Source organism: Alligator sinensis, unplaced genomic scaffold, assembly GCF_000455745.1.
Source record: "Alligator sinensis unplaced genomic scaffold, ASM45574v1 scaffold337_1, whole genome shotgun sequence".
Taxonomy (NCBI): Eukaryota; Metazoa; Chordata; order Crocodylia; family Alligatoridae; genus Alligator; species Alligator sinensis.
Genome location: NW_005841927.1, coordinates 1,719,767 through 1,735,253, shown reverse-complemented (window position 1 = coordinate 1,735,253; position 15,487 = coordinate 1,719,767). Strand labels below are relative to the sequence as shown.

Genomic DNA, 15,487 nt, shown 5'->3' with positions numbered 1-15,487 from the left:
GGAAGAGCGAGGCTGGACAGCTTGCACGTGATATGAGGCAGGGGATCCCAGCCCCCTTAAACAAGGGGCATTTATTACAGGAAATGGACCTCCACGAGAAACCAGGCTTCTTCCACGCAGCTCGAGTTCCAGCTTTGCTCACCAGAAACGAGCCCCTGCGTGGAAGTCCGAACAGCACGGAGAGACATCTAGTGGTTGAACACCACGCTGCTCCCAAAACCACGACAGCGGCACTTGTCCGGCCTTCGGGCTTTCACTAAGTGCCACAAACCGGAAAGAAGGCGTTGGCAAAACCAGGCGCAGCGCAGCGCGTGCTGAACGCAGACCGAGCCCTTCCCAAGCCAGCGGCGCTCCCCCAGCCGCTGCGCAGATCTTTGTGAGACTCTCTTATAACCCACACCACTGTCCAAGCCTGAGGAAACCCAAATGTCCCGCTCTTCACAGCGGTTAGAGCGCGGATACACGCGTGACGCACGCATGGCCCATTCAGAGATTGCTAGACCCTCAGCCCAGACAGGACCATTAGGTAACCTAGACTCCGCCTGGAGATCACATGCTAGTACGTTTTACGCATTTACCCCTCCATTGAGTCAGGAGACCACAGAGATCTCTTGGTTTCCTGTCTAATCCAAAAGTTGCTCTGTATAATGATCTTATTACTGTTTAAATGAATCCCTCTTCCTTTTGGAGGAAGTGTCTTGTGGATTTATGCAAATGTTTCTGCAACGCACGTCAACACGGCAAAAATACCCTTCAATCAGCCTTCCAAAAATACCACTCATTTGCCTACTTGGCCCGATGGGTAAGTAAAACTCTCATCATCCCGGCCACTGGCGGTGACCTGATTTTGTGTCTGACTTGGTTCATTTTCATGCTGCGGCAAGAGCGGCGCGGGTGCTCGAGCAGTCACCCGAAACAAAGCAGTCACCACCTTTCATAGCGCTACCTTCATTTACATCAGCTATTTGGCCCACTGTCGATACGTGGATTCACAAGGGAAGGATCTGGTCTAGTCAGTCTGACTTTGCATCAAAGGAGTTAAAAAATGCACATGCACGTGACCTTAATTAGCACTGCTACCACATGACTGGAGAGGTGGTCCCTGGGTTAACTCGGAAGACCTGGGTTCAGGTTCCAGCCTTGCCACACACAAGGTGTGTGTCTACGCAAGGCAGTTAAAGCCTTCCCGTTCCTCTCGCTCTAAACATGGGGAGAGATGCAGCTCATGACTTCTCTCTGCCTCCTGGGGTTATTGCAAGACTCAACCCACGTGCGACTGTGAGGAGCTCAGTCGGCGGTGGTGGAAAGCAGCACCGAACAATCTCCGATGAGCTGACCCACGCTTCACCTGCTTCCTAAACATGCCACGAGTTCTGCCCCGCTCCGAAATGGCTTCTGCCTCCTGCGCGTAGCTCGGAGGCTGTCGTCTCTCCAGACGCCTGGTACATGCCACTCAGCGAAGTGCAGCTTACTGAAGGGGCTGGCATGTGATTAGTGAATTTATGCACCATTTACTTTAATTGTTTGACCTCCATGCAGTCATATTTCTTGGAGGGAACTGAAACATTTCTTTCTTTCTTATTAACCGTGCAAATAAAGGAAGCCCTAAAGAGATGCTCTTTGTAACTAGTAATTACTGAGGAGTCAGAAATTTGGCCAGACTCGATAATTGCTGTTGTTTCTTCAGGAGAAGGGGGGAAAAATGAAGTTAGCAAGAAAATCACCAACCCTACAATTTATTAAATGAGTAACTTCATGTGTGTTATGGCATTTAAGCCATGAAGAAGACATCAAACTGGTCAAGGGATCAAGTTTGCATGCCTTGATGCATCTCAGTTTTTTGAAAAATCTCCCTAAGAAGCAATTTAACATGAAGTCTGGCTCCAAAAGCAACTAGCCCTTTTGGAAATCCCCAGAGGTCCGTGACCAGAGCTACGTGGCGGGGTGCGGCATGCTTACTCTCCCAATGTCAGCAAAAGTTGAAGAAAAAATCAAATGCGGGCTGAAAGAGGGTGGCAGAGCCTGATGCAAAGCCCACCGAAACGGGAGAGCACACGGGGCGACTCGGTGCCCAACTCAGACGTGGAAAGCAAAGGGCTGGAGAAAACAATAGAGTGAATCTTGTTTTGGGATTTCCGAAGCACTGGAATGATTTGCGGGAAGACTAATGCATGCCGAACTGGGGACAGAGAGGGGGAGCCAGGGGGCTTTTAAAGTTGCACTCGCTCTAGACCGGATTAATAACACCTTTGCTTAAAAGAGAGGCAGAGGGAGGACGCTCTGCGATGTTCATGTTCTCGGGACAGATCACTGACCTGGAGACCCAAAGACGCTCCAGGGGCTTCCTGGTACAGCCCTGGCTTAGGGCAGCAAAGCGCTAGGGTTAATCTTGCACAGAGAAAATGCCTGTAATTTTCACAGCTTCAATTAGCTACCACTACCACGGGTGTGATCCAAGAACCTGCCTGGAAAGGACCGGGCTTCACTGAAAATCTGTCCCAAGTCTTCCACTAAGCCGTGTGCGCGCTGTGGTAGGAAACCAGTAGGTTTTGGGTGGGCTCCTACAGAACAGAGACAGGATGCATCCAGCTGATAGCGAGGTGCACCACTATCAGAGCAACACCTGTGTCTAAGGAGCTACCAAGTCAGGTGGAGATAGGTCCTCATTTCCTTCATAGAGGACCTGTCCTGGTCCCAAACTTTTCCCTTTATTTCTGTAGGCCAGATCCTCAGCTGCTGTAAGCCAGCCTTGCTCCACTCAAGTCAATACCAAGTAATGATCTTTACTCACAGAGTAGTCTGAAACGAGGCAGGACACAAACCTTCCCAAAGCCCTACAGACCCTGTCGCTCAACAACTTTCTATACGACACGGCGCGTGTAATTGTGCACTGAAGCCTGTAATGATCTTCGCACACCCTTTCAGGTACACCAAGGCTCTTCCCAATCAAGCGTGCACAACTCTACACCTGTCTGGCCCCTGCCCCCCAAACCTCTTATTCCTCCTTTCCGTGACCAAACCTCAGAAAGCTGCAGGAGGGTTGTGGGGGTGTTGCAGATATTGGAGGTTCACCGTTCTACGGAGTCCAGACAGAAACATCAGTTAGAAAAAGTGAAACGGTGCCTTCACATATTTTAACGAGCAAGCTCCTCGCATGCATCTTTCTAAAGATTTGCATCCGTCTTTTAAAAGACCTTTACACCGGCTTCTGAGTCTCTGCTGGCATCAGGCTAGACCTTTTCCCTAGCTGCACAAGAATGGCTAGAAACACCGGTGAAGCGCTGGCATCCCATGGTAATGGGTGTGGTCCAAGAACCAGATAGATACGATAAGGTACCGAGGGCGTGGGGAGCTGTAAACGAGGCGTGCCTGCCCTACTAGATACGATGCAGGACGGCGTGGTAGAGTATGGAGGTTTTTCTTGGCCTCAGTTTGAGCTGGACAGAAAAGCCACAAGTGAGTTGTGTGCCACACCAAGTGATGGCTGTGAAAACCTTTATCCTTCTCCTGCACGTATCCGCGGGGGCCCGTGAACACTGCCTAGCACTAGCGTGGTGCTGTGTGACCCGTCCCCGTAGTGCCATGCCAGGCTCTCCACACTCACCCCAATATAAACCAGCAGTGAAGTAACCAGCCCAAACACAGCTGTATTTACAAGCATAAAAGATGATTTCCTCACTCCCCCAAACTGCCCCCTTTCTCGGACTTCCTCCTGGTCTTCTACATCCCCGAGTCAGAGCCAAAATGACCCACCGAATCCAGCTGCCGTACAGGGTCAGCAGGATAGGCCTCAAAGTCCCATAGTCTGACCCAAGCTCCAGTACTTTGCTCCCTTGAAAACAAAAAGACCGTGGAAGGAAGATGAGATTAATACCTTTTACAGACTTCTGAAAATAGCTTCTCAGCAAACTGGGCTGCGTGTTCACACCCGATGTGTAGAGCAACCAACGTGTGGGAACCCAAACCCAGGACGATCCACAGAAATGGGGCTTGCTATGGACCTCCAGAGCTGGAAGTAATCCAGCCAGGACTGGAAGGATGGGGGTGACCACCAGGACGATGCAGCAGGCAGGCTCATTAGCGCACATGGACCAATGTGGCGTTTCAGCACGATGCTGCCTGGAGCCTTCCTCAGCTGGCTGAGACGCCTGCCATGGTGAACGGGGAGCAGCTGCTTTGCCTGGCTTGTAAAGATTCAGGATATTATTTTCCAAACTGGAGATGAAACTCACAGCTAAGGGACTCCGGGAAATTTGGAGCCACCCTGGAGAACTGGCAGCGGTTGCTCACTTTGCCAACACACTGCCATCTGTCAGGGATACATCCAGATGTTACGGTCTATCAGGGGAGGGGGCTCCCATTTCTAGTCCTGACGGTTTGCATGAATTTGGATCTCACTGGGCCAGGACTGTTTCTTGCTCTGCACGTCAGATCAGCATAATCTGAGGGGGAAAGAGAGTTCCACATTTGCAAGGAAAGGAGGAAAATAATTTAAGAAAGTTTGTGCAAAACTAATAGCGGAGCTTGCTGGAAGCTTCTCAGAGGTTTGGAAAACAAGAAGTAGACCCAGCACAGGCGTATTACTGGGTAGGGGACAGGGGAGGAAGCCCAAGGTGGATCAGCACTACCATTTATCATGTAGCAATTCCCATCCCACATCTCCCACCGGAAGAGTTATACCCATCCCAATTAATCCTGTGTGCGCGTTGTGGGCATCTACCAGTACGACCAACCCCAACACAGTTGTTTCAGGCAGAAAATAAAGAAGGGCATTTTCAGCTGACACTTTGAGAGGAATGACATGGAAGCAGACTACAGGTACCAGTGATAAAACTTGCCCTTGACCTGTGTTGGGGGAGTCTGTGATGGCCTCAAGGGGTTTGGACCTTGCTCACATCCCATGTAAAAGGCAACTCAACACTTGTTAACAACAGACTAGTACCAGGACTGGACACCAGGAAAGAAACTCAACATAGTCTCACTTCCAACCCCTCGTGGGTTTGCCTTGGATGTCTTCTACCCAAGAACCGACTAAACTTAGCCCCACTCGGCTAGTGAGAGCTGACTGTACCCCAGCCCACGACACAACGGCTGCTCGCAGGTTTGGAGGGTTATTCATTTCAGAGGAAGCAGCCAATACAGTAGAAGAGGAACATTTTAAAGGTGTGTCTATACAACAGACCCCAGCCATCACGCATACAGGTCAGCAGCAGACACAGCCCATGGCCACAAAGCAGTACTCTGTTCCCAGACCTGGGGGCACTGGGGGAAAGATTATTCTACAAGAGCTGAAGTCTGCGCTAAAAAGATTTACACTTTTCTTTTAAAATGTAAGAATTTAACTTTTGGACCCTCAGAATCTGCTGGTAAGAGTTGCTGCGCTATGTATGACAAGTGCATGTGACATCCGTGGAAGCTGCAAAAGACTGGCACAAAGTCAGACCCCGCTTACGCAAACAGAAATCATGATGCGCTTACTCATTCATAACTAGTGAGCACTCATGTCTGCCAGCAGTTTCAGTGGACAGGGATCCGGAGCACAATATTAGTTCATTCATTAAGTAATAATGAATATAGTCCTTTGAAAAGGAAAAAATTGTTTCAAGCAAGAGGACAAGACTGTGAGAAAATGCTTCATTCTCAGCAGATGCAGTTATTAACAGCAATGCGACATGTGCAGTACAGGCAGCACGTGCATACGACTGGAGCAGGTCGACCGTGTGACAGATCTACTGGAAACCCTGGGAGTGTCAGGGGAAAGATTTAAATGTAATGATTTACATTTTTTTTTTATGTTGAATAATTTATGTTTTTAATCCTAATGCATCAGTAATGGGAAGGTGAACCATGGAAAGAAAAGAAACCTATTTCCTACATTAAAGTGACATCGGGGCTACCCAGCCTCATTCGGTATGGCAGGAGGGATGGCTCTTCATTTTCTTCAGGTCCCAGAACAGTAGCCTGCTTGCCTGTCTACGTTGTTCTTTTGCTGGCGGCGAAAGCTCTCCGTTAATCAGGTCTCCCAAGTGTAACTGTAAACATTGGAAACAGACTTCATGCTTGGAGCAGTCTGAGCCCTGATACTGTGAATGCGGAAGGCTTTGAAAGTTTCCCACTCCAGCTCCTCCGAGCAGCGATCAGATCTCGCAGGCGCTGGCTGCATTTCATTTCCCCCTCGCTGGAGCAACCCCTGTGGAACGGCTTTGTCCCTCTTCAAGTTCCTTTTTCTGGGAGGAAGGAGTCAAACTTCCTCAGGTTTTCTTCACTAGGGCTCCTTGCTTTGAGAGGAAGGGTGATCTTGTGATCAAGGCACTCACTGGGGCTCAATCCAGAGTTCTGGGTTCAATCAGTTAATCAATGATTATTGATTATTTGCATTAGATTAGGGCACCACCTAGGAGCCTGCTCATGGACCAGGACCCCGACATTCTAGGTATTGTACAAAACAATGCTGGCCCCTGCTCCAAAGAGACTGCAATCCCAGTATAATACGAGGAACAACCACAGATTTGAGGGTGGAAGACAGGAGCCTGCCGGTTCTAGTCCTGCTCCCACGCTGGTTTGCTGTGCAGCCTTGGCCAGTCAGTCACTGCCCGTGGGTTCAATTCCTGCCCACATCCGCACAGCCCTACTGAAGTCGCCTGCCAGGGCTGGACCCATGTGCTTGCTGCTCTTAGCTCAGCCTGTCTCTGCAAAAGGGCCATGATTATTCTTAATGAGATAACAGACTTCTGAGGCTATCTGGCCTTCAGCTTTCTCCATGTAGTTGTAGTGACTTCAAGGCGGCTCCAGAGGTACCAGCAATAACACCCGATGTGTTTAATGCCTCAGCCAAGGGCTACGTTTCACTGCAGCATCTGAAACCTCCAGCTCAGCTGGAGTACGACTGAAGGAGCCAGGCTTGCTTTACTCTGTGCCTGGCTGAATTGGCACTCAAGGGTGTAACATCACTCTAAGACATGAGCGGGCAATTATTTTGGGCAGCGGGCTACTTACTGAGTTTTGGCAAGCCATCAAGGGCCACATGACAGGCAGCCAGGGGCAGATTAGTATTCATTTTCTAAATTTTTTAGGAGCCCCACAAACTGGATAGAGTGGCCTAGCGGGCCGCATTTTGCCCACCCCTGCTCTAAGACAATAAGGGAAAAGAGACAGAGAGACTTAAATTACACTGTTTCATCCAAGGGAAGATCAAATTTGCACTCACGAGGCCCTGCATGTAGCGAGACCAGGTTCGCTCAACTCTCAGCGAGGAGCTCACCCACAGATGTTTGACCGTGGCTGCAGAAGGGAGCTGGGGCACTGGGAAGTGGGTCCAACTCACTCCAGCCTTGTTCGCTGTCCTCTCTGTGAGCCAGCCCTAACACAACCCACCTCTCCCAACTTCTTGAAACGTTTGGCTGGTGGTTTGAAACCTTGAAGATATTCCTTCAAAAATGACACGGAGGCTAAGACAGGAGGAGGTGTCAAGAAGACAAGAACAGCTGACTGCGCTGACGGCTCGAGGAAGACAAGGATGGAGCACTGGGTCCAAGATCTGGTGAGGAAGAGCTCATTAAAGACCTCTCAGGCCAATGGCCAGAACCTGGGCGGGAGGGATCCCTAGAGGAAGCTGGAGAGGAGAAGCCCCAGCAGCAATTGTAAGGGAACGAAACAGAAAGGGGGGCACCACGTGGAGGGATAAAGGGGCACAGTGTGGAGAGGCAAGTACGGTTGAGAGCGGGGGCTTTAAAATGAGAGTGATGAAAGCAGCTTTGAACTGAGCGGGGGGGGCGGAGGGGGGGGGTCGTCAGTGGAGTTGGAGAGGTTCGGGTGGAAAGCAAGGGAAGATGAAAATGGCCACGAGGGGGATAGGAGATGGTCTGGCATCACCAGTGCAAGTGGGAGGAGAGCAGATAAAAAAAAGTCATCTGCATCCACGGCAGAGCAGGAGGAGAAGGGTTGTGGGCAAGGCGAGGGGATGGGGAAGGTGGCATATGTGCACCCATTTGCTCAAGGCCTGCTGCTGCTGCTATAGGGCTTCAGACAAGCACTTCTCCAGTGCTGTGCCTCCTGCAGCCTCTTGTGCAAGCAGCTGTGGACGTTATTACGGGCGCCGCACAAGGCCTGCAGCTTGTCTCAGTTGGGTTCTCGCTAAATAAAGAGCTGCAAAGAAAAAAAAAAAGGAAATTCCACAGGAAGTTCAAATATTTTATTACTTCCTGTTTGTACAAGCATGTCAACACTTGGCACTACAAGTGCAATTTGTTTAGAACCGAAGGTGTCAACATGAAAAATGATTTTTTTTCTTCTTTTTTTCCCTCCCAGATCCAAGCCATGAAGAGTTTTAGCAAAATAAAGATTTGGAGGCAGAACCGAGGCATTGCAGAGGGAGATTCCTCTAACTGCAGGCAGTCTGGTCTGGGGTGTCAGCGAAAGAACTCCGACACGAGCAGCAACGTTCCCTGCCAGGGTCGCTCCGTGTCCACATTTTCAAAGCCCAGCCTCTCCCGCTCTCCCACGGCCGCTCTTGTGACTGATTGCGGGTGAAAGCAACAGACACCACCAAAACCTCGTGACGCCACCAGTGACGCCTCACCCCAACCGCTCGGCGGGCGCTCCTTAGATCAGCTGCTACGTTCTACCACTGCTTGTGCCTGCCACCGACTGCGGGCGCAAAGCCGGGGCTCAGGCTGAGGTCCCTTGAAGACAGGCCTGCCAGTGATTCAATACGCTGCCCTGAAACTTCTGCTCGCATCACATATGGGATTTAATCTGGTTAAGAGCCAACACGGGCCCCAGCTATCGCACTCCCACCACAGCATGCCAGCTGCACTGCAGCAGCCCGATCCAAGCCACAAAGGTCAGTGGGATGCAGTGCAGGGCTCCAGACTGACCTGCTCTAGGGTTCAGGCTCAAATTCCTAACCCCTCCCCTTCAAATCCAGGGAGGTCATGGTCTGCAGTTACGATTTAGGCTCATCGTGAGTTAAAAAGCTCGCTGAAGGACAGACCTGAAGTAAGCAAATCCCAGGAAAAAGCTCTCTGCTCCAAAGGCTTGGCGAAGGGGGTAGAGGAGGACCAGACACAAGGGGGTGGTGCGTGCAGACAGAGCGTGCCTCTGTTTGAACACCTAGAAGAACATTTGCTTGGGGAATTTCTCTGCATTTGAGAAGATGATGCCCACGGCTTTCCCAGGACCCTGTTACAAATGGCTGCTTCTTTCCATACTAAGGATGCTTTTCCTGTCAAACCAGATCAACCCAATCCCCACCAAGTGCTATATCCTGCCTCTAGCACTGCCTGCCTGCCGCTGCAAGAGAACAGACAGCACAAAGCATCTTGCCAATCATGCAGGGCTGCAGATGAAGGGGAGAACCGTCATCGCCCTGCAGAAACGAGCTCCTGACATGAATCGGGAGGTGTGGTCACACCGTGCGGAGCCAAATGTGTTTATTGGCAGTGACTTTATCCAGCCCCTTTTACCAACCAACCGGCTACAGGATTTAACTCAATGGTTCCCCTGTGGCCATGAGCTCTAGCAGCTGATCACACGCAGCGTATAACAGGGCTCTGGTACTGGGAGCTGCCCAGTGGTGGGTTAGCTGTGAAAACCACATCTGGTTTCATGACTGACTGTGTCGTTTTACATGCAATACTTCCTCACCATTTCGTGCGTGTGTGCGCGTGTGCATGAAGAGGCACTTTTATTTCTGGTTCAGTACAGACTGAAGGACAATGAGGTACAACATATACAAAAAGCACTTCTACAGAACAGATTTCCATCACGCCTCGAAACAGACCCCAAGCCTCTTCAGCCAAACTGAGAGCACGCTTATGACCTTCCTGGTTGACAAACTCTGAACAAATCTCTCTGGAAAAAGTCCCTCTCAGTCCCAGAGACGGTGATAAAAAGCCCCTGGGTTCTACAGCAAGTGGGGCTGTGTTGCACTGATACGTATTCAGGCCTTGGATTATACAGCAAGGAAATAGTACATTTGTTGTGCAATCAGCCCCTTGCAAGCGCTCTATAGCTGTGCCCTGACAGAAGTGTGCAACTGCAGAGCGCTTTAAAAGTGAACATCAGGAGACCTGGCTTCTAGTCCCGACTAACTCACCGCGTGACTGGGCCGGCACTTGGCTAATTTGGACCTGCTTCCATCCCCACTTTGGGCTGCTGGGTCTCTTTAGGTGACGTGATTGTGAGGCTGGGCTTGTGTTTTGGGGTATACTTACAGTGCCTAGCACCATGGGCGCCCAGTTTCAGTTAGGGGAGTATTGCAATAGGAATAATTATGGTATTTGTTGCTTTTTAAAAAGTTTTAAATTGCATCACTTCGGTGTTTATTTTTCCAAATAAATCCTACATCAAACTGGCTAGGGGGTAACAGTAAGCACCTCAGTCCTTGTCTCCAAAATAAAATAAAAAAGAATTGAAGATAAACTAGACCACACAAAACCAAGCTGCATGGATCTCAGCAGCTTGTTACACCATGTGCCTGCCTGGCCTTCCTTCAAGCCGAGCAGATGGCATAACAACAGCCACAACAGAAAATATTTTAAAGCATATTTAGAAGGCTCAGAGCATTTCCCTTTCATTTTGGACACCAACAGCTTTAGTAGAGTGAACAAACTGCTTTATGGTCCATGGGGGTAGCACTGAGTGATCTACACTAAAGGAGAGGAAGACTTGAGCAAAGGACTTCAGTGAAATACCAAGCAGACAGTATAAGGCAGCCCCACGTTCCTAAGAAGCAGGAAAACGGCTTCATCCGTTAACACGAGAGAAGCAAACACGTACGGTGTCTGTACAGCACCTAGCACGAAGGAGCTCTGTCCAGAGATCCTCAGTACCACCACAATGCAATCATTCTGCCACCTGCCTACCCGAGCGTGCCAACAGTCAGGGAGGCAGCCAGGCAAAATTTTAAGGCCCAAACTATGTGGATCCCAAACTGGGGCAGCCACATCCACTTGAGAGATGCCATCGGCTCAGCTCTGTGCAAGCGATAGGTCAAAACAAAGCCCGAGAACTTTCTATCCTCCAGCTGCAGTTGTAGACCATCCCCCTTTGCAGCGCTTGCCAGCCGCACGCAGCAGCAGCACTGAGAACCTGAAAGCAAAACTAACTACAAACTAAAGAGGGTAACTACTGGCTTCAAGACCGTACCACAGGCTGCAGTGAGAGACATGCAAAAAGAAGAACTGAACAGAGCGGAGGAAACTCGACTTGTAAGTCCCTTTTCATTTTAATAATCTAAGAAACCCCAGCTAAGGAAATGGGCTTCTTTATAATGAGGCCAACTCCTGAGAAGTGCTGAGAGCCACTGGCTTCAATCAGATCTGCAGGTGCTCTGCACACCTCAGGGTTTGAACCAATGCTGCTTTTTTTAAGCCAATGGCATTTTCCTAAGTGCCATCTGGGATGGAAGAGCAAAACCAGACTGCAGCGATCGTGTTACTAGCACTGCGGGAGCGAGCAAAGAGAAGGGCAGACACAAGCAGCATTCAACACACACACGGTGTGGGCACATCACACACAGTGTTTCCAAGAAACCCCGTACACACTGCAAATCACACGGTGTTACAAGCGCTCTAAAAACATGCCAGCGTCAGAGAATTAACACAGACGTATCACAATAAAAAAGCCACTTCTTCATGACACCCCCCACAGCAGCTGTGCATTGGCAGGGGAGCACACGCGGTAAGGTCAGCTTTGCTGGGCCCATGCTCTGCTACTGGCCAGTTCCAAATAAAATACATAACTTACTTCTTGGTTCCCGGGGTCCATCCACAGTCACTTTAATAGCTCGGTGATAGGTGGCAACTTGCGTGGGGTTTGTGAACACGGTGATGGTCAGCGTAAAGCTTTTCCCTAAGGGGAGGGTTGGGGGGAAAAGAGGAGAGAAAATATATGTAAGTTCATTTCTTGAGCAGGTAGATAGGCCTTGAGTCACGCACTGTTACCGCTGGGAGCTTTGGCACCGACACCAGTAGAAGCAAGATCAGGCTCAAATTTAGTAAGTTTTTGGAAAGCCACTAAAATAACTGCACAAAAGAAAGTAAGGGAGCATGTGAGATACATTTGTGTGTGCTGCGATTTATGAGGCATCACTTGATGCTGGCAGAGAAGGGGCCAGTAGCAAAGTTCCTGCTAATTGTAACGAGAAGAGGACTGGGATTACTTCAGTGTGAACGGCTGAGCCTGTCCTGACACAGTACAACGGCTGTAGCCGTCTCCCCACCAACACCCCCCTGCACCTCAAACAGCTCCCTTGCTCCTCGTGCGGAGAAGCTCTCCCCTCCCTCTACACTCAGTGCTTTAAGCTGGCTTCCCACTGGATCTCTTCACTTCCCAACCCCTGGTCCCCAAGGGCCTGATTCTGCAACCGCTAGTCTAGTAGCACTTCTTCAGTCCTAATGAGTGCTTGCATGAGCTTCTCTGCAAGAGTACGTTTGTGACTGATGGGAAAGGCAACCTGGGCACGTCCTTCCTGTAGTCACCGCTGTGACTGTAGCATAGTGCAGTCAAATCCAAGCTAACTCAGGTACGGATAGCAGTCTGACCACGATAACGCAGAGTTCAGCAGCCTGGCCCCTACTGATCCCTGTGCACTGCAACTAGCCGGCTATCTGTACCCACACTAGCTCGCTCAGGTGTGCCTACACCATAGTGCTGTCACAGCAATAACTGCAGTGCAGACAGGCAGATGGACACCAGCAGACACACATGCAAAAATAATAAAGCGAAATGCAAAAGAGAAAGGAGAAAGTGAAGCCCTGATCCTGCAAGCACCGGCTACCGAAAGGAGCAATTCCCACCATGTACGGTATATGTGGTTTTGCTGACTGCAACGGGACTGCTCCTCGTTTGTACGTACTTGACTGGTAAAGCCATTATTGGACTTTATCATCAGAAAAAGTCCTTGTTTCCAGCTGTTCTCCACCCTCTGCTCCTTATGTTATTGGTGTTCTTCGCTATGTATTTCTGGAGACAGCTGAATCTTGTCCCTGAAGTACCCCAGACTTTGGAGGTAAATATAAAAAGAAAGCAGGATCCAGACCACCACCACTTTCGGTTTTGCAAAGGCAAAAGCAGAACAGCAAGAGGTTGACGGTCTCTCTGCTGCCTTATTCAGACGATGGGCTCTGACCCATTTCCTCACTTGCCTAAGCAGCACCGTACGGTACTGGGAGGCAGGAATGAAAATACTGTATCAGGACACCGTCTGATAAGAAAAAAGCTTTATATCATTAGCACTAGGGTGGGGTTTTAAATCACCTTGTTCAAGTTAACAGCGCTCTGTCTGTAAGAGAGGGATACCTTCCTGAAATGGCTTGAGAAAATTCCCTGTTCTCATCAGTATTGTGATAGTGCTTTGCACTAATGCAGCACATCTTCAACCACAGAATGAAAATGCTTTGTGGAGGTGTGTGCCACTGTTCTCGCCATCTTACAGATAGGGAAGCAGAGGCACAGAGAAGCTATGTGACTTGCCCAAGACCACATGGTGACTCAGCAGCAGAGACAGGAGTGGAAATCAGCTCTCCAAATGCCCATATATACCACTATTCTCACCAGGACACAGTGCTTCCTTCTAGTCCCAACAACAGAACCCGAAGGGCAGCTCCTCAGCTGATGTGAATGGACACAACCACAATAGTCTACCCCAGCTGAAGACCTACCTCCAAGAATCTTGCCCTCCGTCTGCTTTCTAACCCCACAACCAGGGGTGGCCAGGCTGTTGCGGAAGTGGTGCAGGCAGACTGCATGTAGGGCACATGGGGGCAGCGGCAGATAGGGCAGAAAGTAGAGCCTCGGATTCAGCAGGGAGCACAGGGGAGGGAGCAGAGAGCAGGTAGGGAAAGGGGATCCAAGCAGCACGATGAGAGAGCGTGGAGTAAATTTGCGGCACACCTGCCAAAAAGGTTGGCCCCTGCTGCGCTAGATCATACCTCCCTCTGGGAGCTCGGAGCAGAACCCAAGATCTCCTAGCACTATACTCCAACTCCTAGACCACTCGATCCTCTCCGGGGTTGAAACACAGCCCTGATCCCTGGCCCTGTGCTCCAGTCACTGCATCACTGCTGACCTTCATGAATGGACTGCGCCCATCACTAGTGGAGGTTCATTGATATTATCACCAGACTCGCTGTCTAGCCAACATGCAGGATTTAACAATGCCATTTTATAATGGATCCTATTCTTGCCAGCTTTCAGGACTGTTTACATTAGGAACCTGTAGCTTTCCCCTTGACTACAGCCACGAAGAGCTATTGCGACCATTTAGCATCTTGAGACAGCGATGTGCAACACAGCAAGTTTTAGTATCTTCCTGGAACAGAAATCTCTATCAACAAGTTGGACAGGTGGGTGTATAAGACCAAAACCATATTATCAACCATCACAGAGCATGCAGGATGTGTGGGATTTTCAAGAAGCATCTGGTGACAGAGAGAGACAAGCCCCAAAAGTCACCTAGGTTTCTAAGTCACTGAGGACTAGGTCATTTGGGGATTTCAATGGGAGTTTAGGCACTTCAGTAGGAGTTGGGCAGGTAAAACCCCTTTTGGATCTGGCCCTTCTGAAGGTATCCTGCTTCTCCCATAGTGCCACTCCAGGCACGGATGTTATCAAATCTCTGAGCAACAAAACATTTGTCTGCACCAATCCGTATTTATCATCATGTTCAGGTTTCCGTGATCACCCACCCGAGAGCTCGAAGTCCCCTGACCAGGGACAAAAGCGAATGTTAAAATTAAGTTATTTATTCCTACAAAAAATTAAATGAAAAAAGATGGATTTTCTCCAAATAGGACATCCCATAATTACTCTAGCAAATTAGTTTCCTTGCAAGATTATTGTGGAAATGACTGATTTGAAGTGGGTACTGACAAAAAAATGAAAAGATGAAATTCACATGTCTGGGGAAAAAAAATTGTGGCAAAACTGTATTTGGGCCTCAAAGTAAGACTTAAACGGTACATATGCCTTGCACTGATTTTCCACATAAGAGTAAATTTTTAAGTCATAAATACAAGGATTTGTACTGACAACCCGTATTTAAGAGTTGCATTCCTCCAGACTGGGAGACAAAAATCAACGATACGAGTTCTGCATCCAATTAAAAATAACCAGCATAGCGAGAATGTCCAGTTGGGAAGCACTCTCAGTTAAGCCCTTTACAGATCAGGAATTATTAAAAGAATTATTCAAGGAACAAGTTCAAATATAGGGAATAACATTTGTTTGTCTGCAGCTCAGAGTGGAGAACAGAAATTTTCCAGGAAAATTATTTTTAATGAGGCGCAACACAAATATAAGCATAATATTTTTCAGATTATCAGCCTAGCCTGATGCCTCAAATGAAGGCTTGAGAAATAAAAATCTGGGATTGTACTTCCAGCTCTGCCACTTCCTACCCCCCTCAGTTTGGCAAATGGCTCTAAGTTCTCTGCATTCAACTTCAAAAAATCCAGATAACGACCAAAAGAAAACCCGCCGCCTT

The 15,487-nt window shown here is 49.2% G+C and overlaps 1 protein-coding gene across 1 annotated transcript in view; it reads right to left on the bottom strand.

Moving 5' to 3' along the window:
• RUNX3 (runt related transcription factor 3) overlaps positions 1-15,487 on the bottom strand; it is a 53,419-nt gene that overhangs the window by 34,659 nt on the left and 3,273 nt on the right. Inside the window, exon 2 of the mRNA XM_006019383.3 lies at positions 11,749-11,853. Coding sequence (XP_006019445.3) covers positions 11,749-11,853 — 105 coding nt within the window. The remainder of the gene's footprint in view (positions 1-11,748; positions 11,854-15,487) is intronic.